The sequence below is a fragment of the Staurois parvus genome, unplaced genomic scaffold (assembly GCF_062004578.1).
Source record: "Staurois parvus isolate SC_StPar_1 unplaced genomic scaffold, SC_StPar_1.0 ptg001110l, whole genome shotgun sequence".
NCBI classification, from domain to species: domain Eukaryota; kingdom Metazoa; phylum Chordata; class Amphibia; order Anura; family Ranidae; genus Staurois; species Staurois parvus.
The window spans coordinates 1,266,447-1,278,590 of NW_028318906.1; the positions used below are offsets into that span (position 1 = coordinate 1,266,447).

A 12,144-nucleotide genomic window follows, 5' to 3' on the forward strand; every position below is an offset into this window, starting at 1 on the left:
GACAGTGTGGCAATCTGTCACCCAGGATTCTCAACAAGGCAGGTTGAGGGGCTCCAGGGTAAGTGTTTGATACGGAGGAAAGTGGCTTTTCACTTTCCTCCTTTGTTTGTAAGGTCTGTTTTGGGATCTGGAGCCTGGAGATTTCAAAGAGATCTGGGAGGGATGAAATCTCCAATCCTGGGACCAGGTTTTGGAAATGGCCAGGAGACTGATTGCACAGGTGTGTGCAGGCCTCTTCATAGAGTCAGCACCAGGGTTCTGGGCTCCACCCTGGCAGATAGGAGGGCTCCACTTGGAAGACAGGAGGTCACTGCTTGGGGTCAGGTGGGCTTCACCAAGGAGAGGTGGAAGCCAGACTAGCTGTGTGCTAGAAGTTTGCTGTGTGTGCAAAAACCAACCTTTTGGAAGGAGTCTGCGGGAGACAGACATAGAGTGGTATCCCTGAGAGAGCCAGAAGGCTGAGTATTGTTTAATTTGTGTGAAGGTGGAAACCCCTGCATGGGAAACCTTTTATGTTACGGGACTTTCATTTAAATAAAAGTGGGCTAAAAAGGCCCTGAAAAATAAGCGAGTTGCTGTGTGCGTTAACAAAGCTCTACCACTTTGAAGCGAGTTCCCACAATATATATATATATATAATATATCTGAGCCTGCAGCTGCCCCCGCCCGCAGTAAATGTACTGTAGCAGGGTGGCAAGTGCTTAAGCCAAGCAATAATGTAAAAATAAAATAACCTATTACACAAATTGTGTGATATCAGAATCCAAGGTCACTGACACTGTTTTTTAGGGTCATATTGTTCTGCAACACCACATCTTCTTAAAGCCCATCTCCAGGCAGAAAAAATATCCCTTGCAGTGGGACTATGCCACAATGCAAAGGTTAAGTGTTGTTTTGTTCAGGGATGAGGAGAAACTGTTATACTTACCTGATCCTTCACTCCCTTAGAAAGTGGCGCTCCCCTACGATCCAGCAGTGGACTGTTCCTGGCATCCTCGTGTCCAGTGCAAGGCTATGGATGCTACTCTAGCCTTGATGTCAAGATTTGAGACTCCTAGAAAGCAGGGGTGCAAGAGCTGTAGAGCCCAGTCTCGTGTGGGGAGGATCAAGTAAGCACTGTATCTATTATGTTTTTCCTAGACCTAAATGAACCTAAATTAAGACCTATCCTAAACCTAATTAACCCTTGAAGTGCAGGTACAGTTCCATAGCAAGGGAAGACTTTCCATTAGCCACGGAGTTCAGCTTTGAAGGCATCTCCCAAGACTGTTTTAGAAAGGATTTGAGTTTTTTCCCATTTTGCCCCAGAAGTCACTTAAAGGAGAACCCTCTCCCAGATGAATGGTATTTTGAAAATAAAAAGGAATTTTGCATTGGTATACTGTATGTCCTCCCAGGAACTGCCCTGCACTCCATGCACTGTGTTTGACAATTCCTTGACTATTAGCCTTGAAAATGGCCAGAATTGATTGTCAAGATTTGCCCATCCCCTTCTGACTTTATTAGAGTTCGAATTAAAGTTTGGAGTTTCCTGTTTTTACCATGAGTCGCTCAAATGTAATACCTATATAACTGTACTCTTATAAGCCAGAATGGAGCTAAAATATAATAACATTGTAGTTCCATTCGTCAGGACGGAGCTATCATATAATAAAAATCTGCAGAGTCATTAGCTAGGATATGGATTTATAATATCACTATAAATTCTCTGAGTGTTCTGATCACATCAGTAAATTCTTGGGTGGTGTGATTAACAGATCCCTTCCCTCCCTCCAATCCCTCTTGTTCTGCACAGAGAGATATCTCCATAAATCCTCCTCTGCCCCCTCCCTCAGACACACATCCACTTGGTTTCGTTTCACTGTTCTGCAGTCAGCGATGGCATTTTCTGGAGCAAGGAAGGAGCTGGACTGTTCCATATGTCTGAACATTTATACCAATCCTGTGACACTGGGATGTGGACACAACTTCTGCCGGGACTGTATAGAAGGTGTGCTGGATACACAGGAGAGGTCTGGAGTATATTCCTGTCCTGATTGCAGAGAAGAGTTCCAGGAGCGGCCTGCACTTATCAAGAACATAACACTGCACAACATAATGGAGAGTGTCCGATCTACCGAGCCAGAGAAAAAGGAGAGCCAGATCTTCTGTACATACTGTATTCACTCTCCTGTACCTGCTGTTAAATCTTGTCTGCTGTGTGAAGCTTCCCTGTGTGATGACCATCTGAGAGTCCACAGCAAGTCATCACAACATGTCCTATCTGACCCCACCACTCCCCAGAAGAACAGGAAATGCTCCATCCATGAGAAGATCCTGGAGTATTACTGCACCGAGGACTCAGCCTGTCTCTGTGGGTCCTGCAGGCTGCATGGAGACCATCAGGAACACCAGGTTGAGACACTGGAAGGGGCCTCTGAGAAGAGGAAGGAGAACCTGACCAATTCTTTGCAGAAGTTGATGAAAAAGAGAGAGGAGATGGAGGAAAGCATTGAGAGTCTGCTGAATTACATAAGAAAAGTACAAGACAGTGCAGCCGGTGTAACCAAGAGAGTCTCCACCCTATTCAGAGATATCAGGAGACAACTGGACATCCTGGAGAGGAGAGTTCTTAAAGAGATAACAAGGAAGACAGAGAAAGTCTCATTCCCAGCCTCTGATTTTATCCAGGATCTGGAGATAAAGAAAGACGAGCTGTCCAGGAAAATGCGTCACATTGAGGAGCTGTGTAACATGACGGATCCTTTGAGCATTTTACAAGTATCAGACACAGGTGACTTGTGTGATACTGAGGATGGAGATGAGGAGAACAAAGAGAGATGTGATAAACTACTGCATGGTGGGGGGGATCTGGATGTTACTGAAATCTCACACATATTACATACAGGATTATTTGATATAGTAACAGGGGTAAATAGATGGATAGCTATACCAGAACCTGACGATATAACACTGGATGAAGACACGGCTCATAACAAAGTATGTATTTTAGATGACAGGAAGACAGCACGCACAGTAGCCAGAGACCTAAGTCGTCCTGCAATACCAAAGAGATTTGTAGGAATGACAAAACAGGTGTTCAGCAGTCAGTGTTTCACCTCAGGACGACATTACTGGGATGTGGATGTTAGGGGATCATCGCACTGGAGAGTTGGGTTATGTTACTCTAATGTAGATAGGACACAAAACGATGCAGACATTGGAAGTAATTACCTTTCCTGGTGTCTAGAGGGAAAGTCTAATCAGTTATCAGTGAAACATTGCAACAACTCTACCACTTTAGCTCGTAATTTCTTAGCAGCCAAAGTCAGAATAAATCTGGATTATGCAGCTGGGCAAATTTCATTTTATGAGTTGGGTATCCCATTCCAACACCTCCACACCTTCACCGCCACCTTCACCATGCCAATTCATGCTGCGTTTTATCTAGGCGAAGGTTGTATAAAGATATATAGAGGGAATCAGGAGGTGTGACAAATTTACCCCAAGACTGGTAACAACACTGAGCCTTCTGATTGGTGCACCTAGGGTCATATATAATCCATACATCTGTAAAGTGTCTCTTACTGATAGATGATGTTGTCACTGACATGTCAGATTTTGGGGCAACAGCAACCACGATGCTGCGTAAGTCTAATCAAGCAGTGCAGCATTGATTTACCAAAAGAAAACTCCATTTTTCATTAAACAGATAGTCAAGGTAACTGATACATCATCCATATTATAATTTATTGATCTAAAAAGCAGTTAAGAATCTCCAGTAACACTTGACAGAATGCTTTCCAAGTCTAGAGCTGACCTTGCAGAGATTGTTTTCTATGTTAATGCTCACTATTATCAAAGTAAACCTGTCCCTTTCCCCAATCTGGTCAAAATAGATTTTCTAGTACTGTTGCTTACCTCCTTTGCTACTAAAGCCCCATTCACATCTGAGTGATTTGGAATCACAGGGAGAATCGGCCTGAGTCTGCTCATGCTTCCAAATTACACTACAAATGCGGCAAAACGTGTAATGTGCTTTTGGGCGCAATTTACTCTTAATGACATCCCAAACGCAGTGAGATTTTGCCGCAATTGTTGCTCAACAAATTGTGAAAATTGTGACAAAACGAATGTGATAAAATGCTCCTGGCCTGGTGGGTGTTACTGTCTGTCCCTGGCTCTTTGCGCTGCATTGTGTGGATGGAGTGAGGGAGCATTGCGCATCCTCCCCCCTCCCATCTGCACCTGCTTCGGCCCCTATCACGCTCCCCCTCCCCTTTTTTTTCCTCTCTTTTGAGGCCCCAATTTTGGACACTGCTCAGGGTTTTATGACTCCCTGAGTGCCTGTTTTGACAATATTTTCCTATTCCCATGGTTTAAAGGAACAAACCGGTTTTCCACAGTGAAATGCATGCATTGTGTATTTTGGGATCATTACCCCTCATTCCCAGTATATTTGATTGGTATCTTACCAGTCTCTTGTGTAGACATTATGTACTTCATCTAGTGCAGTGTTTCTCAACTCCAGTCCTCATGGACCCCCAACAGGTCATGTTTTCAGGATTTCCATTATTTTGCACAGGTGATTTGATCAGTTTCACTGCCTTAGTAATTACCACAGCTGTTTCATCTGAGGGAAATCCTGAAAACATGACCTGTTGGGGGTCCATGAGGACTGGAGTTGAGAAACACTGATCTAGTGTTATCGGATACTGGAAAATGACTGGCAGGTTGTGCTCTTACGAGCTATTGCTGGTTCTTTGTGGAGCTCTTGATCACATTAAATGCTTATATAATTAATGCACAATGTCTAAATCAAGAATTACATAAAGAAAAAAAAAATGTGCCTGCCTTTTTGCCAAAATTTGGTATATGACCTTCTTTGGTGCATCAAATGCCTAGTGAACGGGCAGCCCAAGGCGCAACAAATGCGGAAATGCATGCATAGTGAAAAAATAAATATCAATCAGGAACACTCATTCTCGCTATGAGAAATGTGAACATGACCTCATACTTTCCTTCCCTGTGCTACCTGTTACTTTACCTTGATTGCATGACTTCATGTATGACTATTCTAATATAGCACCCTTATAAACCATTCTTTTACAATGTATCATTATTATAAAATTCCATACTGCACTATATCACTATTCTGATGTATCATTGTTATAAACTATTCTGTTACAATGTATCACTACAATGAATTGTCATTATTACAATGTATTATTATTATTATTATTATTATTATGAACAATTACTGCTTTGCTATATACTGTAGCTATTATTATCTATCACTAATAAAAATAACAGGTATTCCACTAATAAAAAGAACAGGTATTTCAGTCTATCACTAATCTAATATATCACTAGTAATAAGACCAGGTACACCAATGTATCACAATTATTATCACTAATCTAATATATCACTAGTAATAAGACAAGGTACACCAATGTATCACTATTATTATCACTAATCTAAGATATCACTAGTAATAAGACCAGGTACACCAATGTATCACTATTTATTATCAGTAATCTAATATATCACTAGTAATAAGACCAGGTATACCAATGTATCACTATTATTATCACTAATCTAATATATCACTATATGGTGGGAGGTGTGCAGTATGGGACTGTAGTACAGTGCTGTATCAGGCAGTGCAGGGTGGGAGGTGTGCAGTATTGGACTGTAGTACAGTGCTGTATCAGGCAGTGTAGGGTGGGAGGTGTGGAGTATTGGACTGTAGTACAGCGCTGTATCAGGCAGCATAGGGTGGGAGGTGTGGAGTATTGGACTGTAGTACAGTGCTGTATCAGGCAGTGTAGGGTGGGAGGTGTGGACTACTGGATTATAATATCAAGTAGTGCAGGGTATGGGGTATAGTGTTGGATTGTGGTACCACTGTACCAGGGTCCATGTGCATCAAAGTACAGTGCTGTAGGTAGAGATTATGGTGGGCACAGTACTGGATTTTAGTACAGTGTTGTATCAAGCACTGCAGGGTGGGAGATGTGTAGTACCGGATTGTAGTACAGTGCTGTATCAAGCAGTGTAGGATGGGTGTAATATTGGACTGTAGTAAAGCATTGTATCAGGCAGTGCAGAGTTTGAGGTGTTAAGTATTGCTTCTACATTGATTTGCTAATATATGCAACAAAAACTTCTGTATCAGAACCTGGATCACCTTCAGGTGGTACTGTGCTTTCTAGAGCAGAAGGTGTAGTTCCAGTGTCCTCCAGAGGGTGTCTCCTAGTAGCCAGCAAATCTCCACCGGATGCTGGCTGCTGAGCATGTATATAAACCCTTCCCTAGCTTCCTTCACTGGCTTAGTGTTTTGCTTGTGTGCCATGTATCTAGTTATTGATGTGCTGCTCCTGACCTTGATTCTGGTACCTGCTGTAATTCTGTTTCATTACCTGCATCTTGTACCCCGCTATACCATATCTGTTTCCTTTGTTCTTAAACCCAGTTCTGCCCCCGTTCCTGATACCTCTTACCCTGTTTATCCATGTTCCCCCTTTTGTATATATGGTATCATAATTTGGTATTTTGTCCTTTGGTTTACTGTTTATGTATATTTTCAATTTGCGGTGTATTCTGTTTGCTGGTGCTGGCTGGGTTTGTGCTTAATTTTTAATAAATCTGATTTAAATCATACACAGTCTGGTTTCAGTTCCTTAAGCACAGCTACACTGATCTGGTCAGCCCTGCTGTTGCTGGATACCAGCACTCAGTATCCTTGAACTCTGTTTATGCTGTCCTACTAACGGTTCATCACCAGATAGGTAACAAGTCTGACAGAAGCAGTGTTGTGTTTCATTCAAAACGGAATTTACTTCTGTGTATAATTCTGTAAAACTCCAATACAATCACATAAACTGAAGTTACAATATGCTTGTAGGCATGTTTCTTACAAATGCATACAATGAACATATTTCTTACAAACGGCTACCTACAAACACATTAAATATATTGAAATGTGATCTATATATATTGACAAACACACAGAACTTACAGGCATATGTGTATCAAAGAGAGGAGGAAAGTCTTCACTGGTGTGTTCTGGAAGCTAAATTTGACCTGGATGGATGTGTGAGTGCAACTTCCCATTTCCCATTTCAAAAAAGAATGCACTGCAATTGCAATGGCTCCCTACTCAACACAATGATGTGATATAGAGCACTATAACTGGAGTTGCTAAACTGATTTTTTTTATTTATTTTACTGGATAGCTTGAAGGTGTGCTGGGGCCCCTGCTGCACAGTTGAGTATATTGTACCTTTTGCCTTTTTGCTAGTCAGAGCGACTGCTATATTTATTGTCATGCAATACTCACTTCTATTATCAATCTGATGCAGGGGCGGACTGACAACTCATGGGGCCCCCGGGCAATAGGGGATCATGGGGCCCCTGTGTCCCTGGCCAAACTCAAAAAAGCCTATGAAAAAAGTACCAGGGGCATCTTATGGGGCCCCCTACTGACCCCGTGCCCTTGGGCAGTGCCAGAGTTTCCAAATGGTCAGTCCGCCCCTGGTCTGATTGCAACTGCATGCTTTGGCAGTGTATACAAACCTCTCAGGCAGGGCAAGGCAACATCATAAGGCATTAGGAGACTGACAACCAAAGGCATGACTCCCAGAGGTAATGACTTAATGGAATTTCTCATTTTACCACAGTTGGAGTGCTGAGGTTGCCACACCCTGCATAAGTACTTTGTATAAACCAGGCTTGTGCACAAATTGCAATTAGACTGATACAGAAATGAGTATTACATGACAAAAAGCATGGCATCCACTCGGATTGGTTAAAACTAGCAAAAAGGCAAACGTGCTATAATGCCTGGTGTGGTTCAGGACAGGGAGGGGCGCATTCACTGCCTTCTTGTCCTGACCAGCCAGGCTGCATGGTCGGATAGGGATTATGAGGGACACCCAAAAATGAATTTTGTAAATTAAGGGGACAGCTGTTAAAGCCTTGGTTCATATTTCTGAGACCCCATCGCTGTGCCGATTTCCAGTGCTACTTACTTGCAACTTTTATTCAAGATTAAAGTCTACAGGACTCAAAATCGCATCAAAGTAGTGCAAAAGTTGCTTGAGTCACATTGATTGGAACGGCCGCCTTTGTAGTAAATTCACTTTTTTTTTCGCAAGTCACAGCAGTGTGAACCAGGGCTAGGAGGGGAATTGCTATTATTTCCTGTTGTGTCTCTGGGACAAGAAGTAAAGGAAATTTTCTCCCATGGTACACAGACTTCCAGAAAAAAAATCAACAAGGGTTTAGCCCTTCCCTACTGTATCAAAAATGGAAAAGAATTGCCTATATAGTAACATAGTTAGTCTGGCTGAAAAAAAAACGTCCATCCAAAAAAAAAAAAAAAAGTTATAATCCTATACCCACAGTTGATCCAGAGGAAGGCAAAAAAAAAACAGCAAAGCATTATCCAATTTGCTCCTGCAGGGGAAAAAAATCCTTCCTGATCCCCCGAGAGGCAATCAGATATTCCCTGGATCAACTTTACCTATAAATGTTAGTATCCAGTTATATTCTGTGTAAAAAGGCCTGGATTCTTTCTTGGATAAAGCAACCCACTATCGTCTGTGATGACCTCAGGGTGAATAGCTCTACACCGAGTTCACTATATGAACCACGGATGTATTTATACATGGAGATCATATCCCCCCTTATGTATTATACATGGATATCATATCCCCCTTATGTATTATACATGGAGATCATATCCCCCTTATGTATTATACATGGTGATCATATCCCCCCTTATGTATTATACATGTTGATCATATCCCCCCTTATGTATTATACATGGAGATCATATCCCCCCTTATGTATTATACATGGAGATCATATCCCCCCTTATGTATTATACATGGAGATCATATCCCCCCTTATGTATGATACATGGTGATCATATCCCCCCTTATGTATTATACATGGTGATCATAGCCCCCCTTATGTATTATACATGGAGATCATATCCCCCTTATGTATTATACATGGTGATCATAGCCCCCCTTATGTATTATACATGGTGATCATAGCCCCCCTTATGTATTATACATGGAGATCATATCCCCCTTATGTATTATACATGGAGATCATATCCCCCTTATGTATTATACATGGAGATCATATCCCCCTTATGTATTATACATGGAGATCATATCCCCCTTATGTATTATACATGGAGATCATATCCCCCCCCCCCTTATGTATTATACATGGAGATCATATCCCCCCCCCCTTATGTATTATACATGGAGATCATATCCCCCCCCTTATGTATTATACATGGTGATCATATCCCCCCTTATGTATTATACATGGTGATCATATCCCCCCTTATGTATTATACATGGAGATCATAGCCCCCCTTATGTATTATACATGGATATCATAGCCCCCCTTATGTATTACACATGGAGATCATATCCCCCCTTATGTATTACACATGGTGATCATATCCCCCCTTATGTATTATACATGGAGATCATATCCCCCCTTATGTATTACACATGGAGATCATATCCCCCCTTATGTATTACACATGGAGATCATATCCCCCCTTATGTATTATACATGGTGATCATATCCCCCCTTATGTATTATACATGGTGATCATATCCCCCCTTATGTATTATACATGGAGATCATATCCCCCCTTATGTATTATACATGGAGATCATATCCCCCCTTATGTATTATACATGGAGATCATATCCCCCCTTATGTATTATACATGGAGATCATATCCCTACATGGAGATCATATCCCCCTTATGTATCATAGATAGTGGTCATATCCTCCCTTATGTATTATACATGGAGATCATATCCTCCCTTATGTATTATACATGGAGATCATATCCCCCTTATGTATTATACATGGAGATCATATCCCCCCTTATGTATTATACATGGAGATCATATCCCCCCTTATGTATTATACATGGAGATCATATCCCCCCTTATGTATTATACATGGAGATCATATCCCCCCTTATGTATTATACATGGTGATCATATCCCCCCTTATGTATTACACATGGAGATCATATCCCCCCTCATGTATTATACATGGAGATCATATCCCCCCTCATGTATTATACATGGAGATCATATCCCCCCTCATGTATTATACATGGAGATCATATCCCCCCTTATGTATTATACATGGAGATCATATCCCCCCTTATGTATTATACATGGAGATCATATCCCCCCTTATGTATTATACATGGAGATCATATCCCCCCTTATGTATTATACATGGAGATCATATCCCCCCTTATGTATTATACATGGAGATCATATCCCCCCCCTTATGTATTATACATGGAGATCATGTCCCCCTTATGTATTATACATGGAGATCATGTCCCCCTTATGTATTATACATGGAGATCATGTCCCCCTTATGTATTATACATGGATATCATAGCCCCCCTTATGTATTATACATGGATATCATAGCCCCCCTTATGTATTATACATGGATATCATAGCCCCCCTTATGTATTATACATGGATATCATAGCCCCCCTTATGTATTATACATGGAGATCATATCCCCCTTATGTATTATACATGGAGATCATATCCCCCCCCCTTATGTATTATACATGGTGATCATATCCCCCCTTATGTATTATACATGGTGATCATATCCCCCTTATGTATTATACATGGAGATCATATCCCCCCCCCCCTTATGTATTATACATGGTGATCATATCCCCCCTTATGTATTACACATGGAGATCATATCCCCCCTTATGTATTACACATGGAGATCATATCCCCCCTTATGTATTACACATGGAGATCATATCCCCCCTTATGTATTACACATGGAGATCATATACCTACATAGAGATCATATCCCCCTTATGTATTATACATGGAGATCATATCCCCCCTTATGTATTATACATGGAGATCATATCCCCCCTTATGTATTATACATGGAGATCATATCCCCCTTATGTATTACACATGGAGATCGTGTCCCCCCTTATGTATTACACATGGTGATCATATCCCCCCTTATGTATTATACATGGAGATCATATCCCCCCCCCATGTATTATACATGGAGATCATATCCCCCCTTATGTATTGTACATGGAGATCATATCCCCCCTTATGTATTATACATGGAGATCATATCCCTACATGGAGATCATATCCCCCTTATGTATTATACATGGAGATCATATCCCCCCTTATGTATTATACATGGAGATCATATCCCCCCTTATGTATTATACATGGAGATCATATCCCTACATGGAGATCATATCCCCCCTTATGTATCATACATGGAGATCATATCCCCCCTTATGTATTATACATGGAGATCATATCCCCCTTATGTATTATACATGGAGATCATATCCCCCCTTATGTATTATACATGGTGATCATATCCCCCCTTATGTATTATACATGGTGATCATATCCCCCCTTATGTATTATACATGGTGATCATAGCCCCCCTTATGTATTATACATGGATATCATAGCCCCCCTTATGTATTATACATGGATATCATAGCCCCCCTTATGTATTATACATGGATATCATAGCCCCCCTTATGTATTATACATGGAGATCATATCCCCCTTATGTATTATACATGGAGATCATATCCCCCCCCCTTATGTATTATACATGGTGATCATATCCCCCCTTATGTATTATACATGGTGATCATATCCCCCTTATGTATTATACATGGAGATCATATCCCCCCCCCCTTATGTATTATACATGGTGATCATATCCCCCCTTATGTATTACACATGGAGATCATATCCCCCCTTATGTATTACACATGGAGATCATATCCCCCCTTATGTATTACACATGGAGATCATATCCCCCCTTATGTATTACACATGGAGATCATATACCTACATAGAGATCATATCCCCCTTATGTATTATACATGGAGATCATATCCCCCCTTATGTATTATACATGGAGATCATATCCCCCCTTATGTATTATACATGGAGATCATATCCCCCTTATGTATTACACATGGAGATCGTGTCCCCCCTTATGTATTACACATGGTGATCATATCCCCCCTTATGTATTATACATGGAGATCATATCCCCCCCCCATGTATTAT

General features: G+C 41.2%; 1 protein-coding gene across 1 annotated transcript; it reads left to right on the forward strand.

Moving 5' to 3' along the window:
- The first annotated feature begins 1,842 nt into the window (after positions 1–1,842).
- On the forward strand, positions 1,843–6,643 carry LOC149440226 (E3 ubiquitin/ISG15 ligase TRIM25-like). The gene is made up of 2 exons (XM_089658890.1): positions 1,843–5,711; positions 5,996–6,643. The coding sequence occupies exon 1, from the start codon at positions 1,879–1,881 to the stop codon at positions 3,472–3,474; it is 1,596 nt and encodes a 531-aa protein (XP_089515016.1). The 5' UTR covers positions 1,843–1,878; the 3' UTR covers positions 3,475–5,711; positions 5,996–6,643.
- The last annotated feature ends 5,501 nt before the right edge of the window (positions 6,644–12,144 follow it).

Coding starts and splice junctions, on each gene's coding strand:
- LOC149440226 (XM_089658890.1), top strand. CDS start 1,879: ATGGCATTTTCTGGAGCAAGGAAGGAGCTGGACTGTTCCATATGTCTG.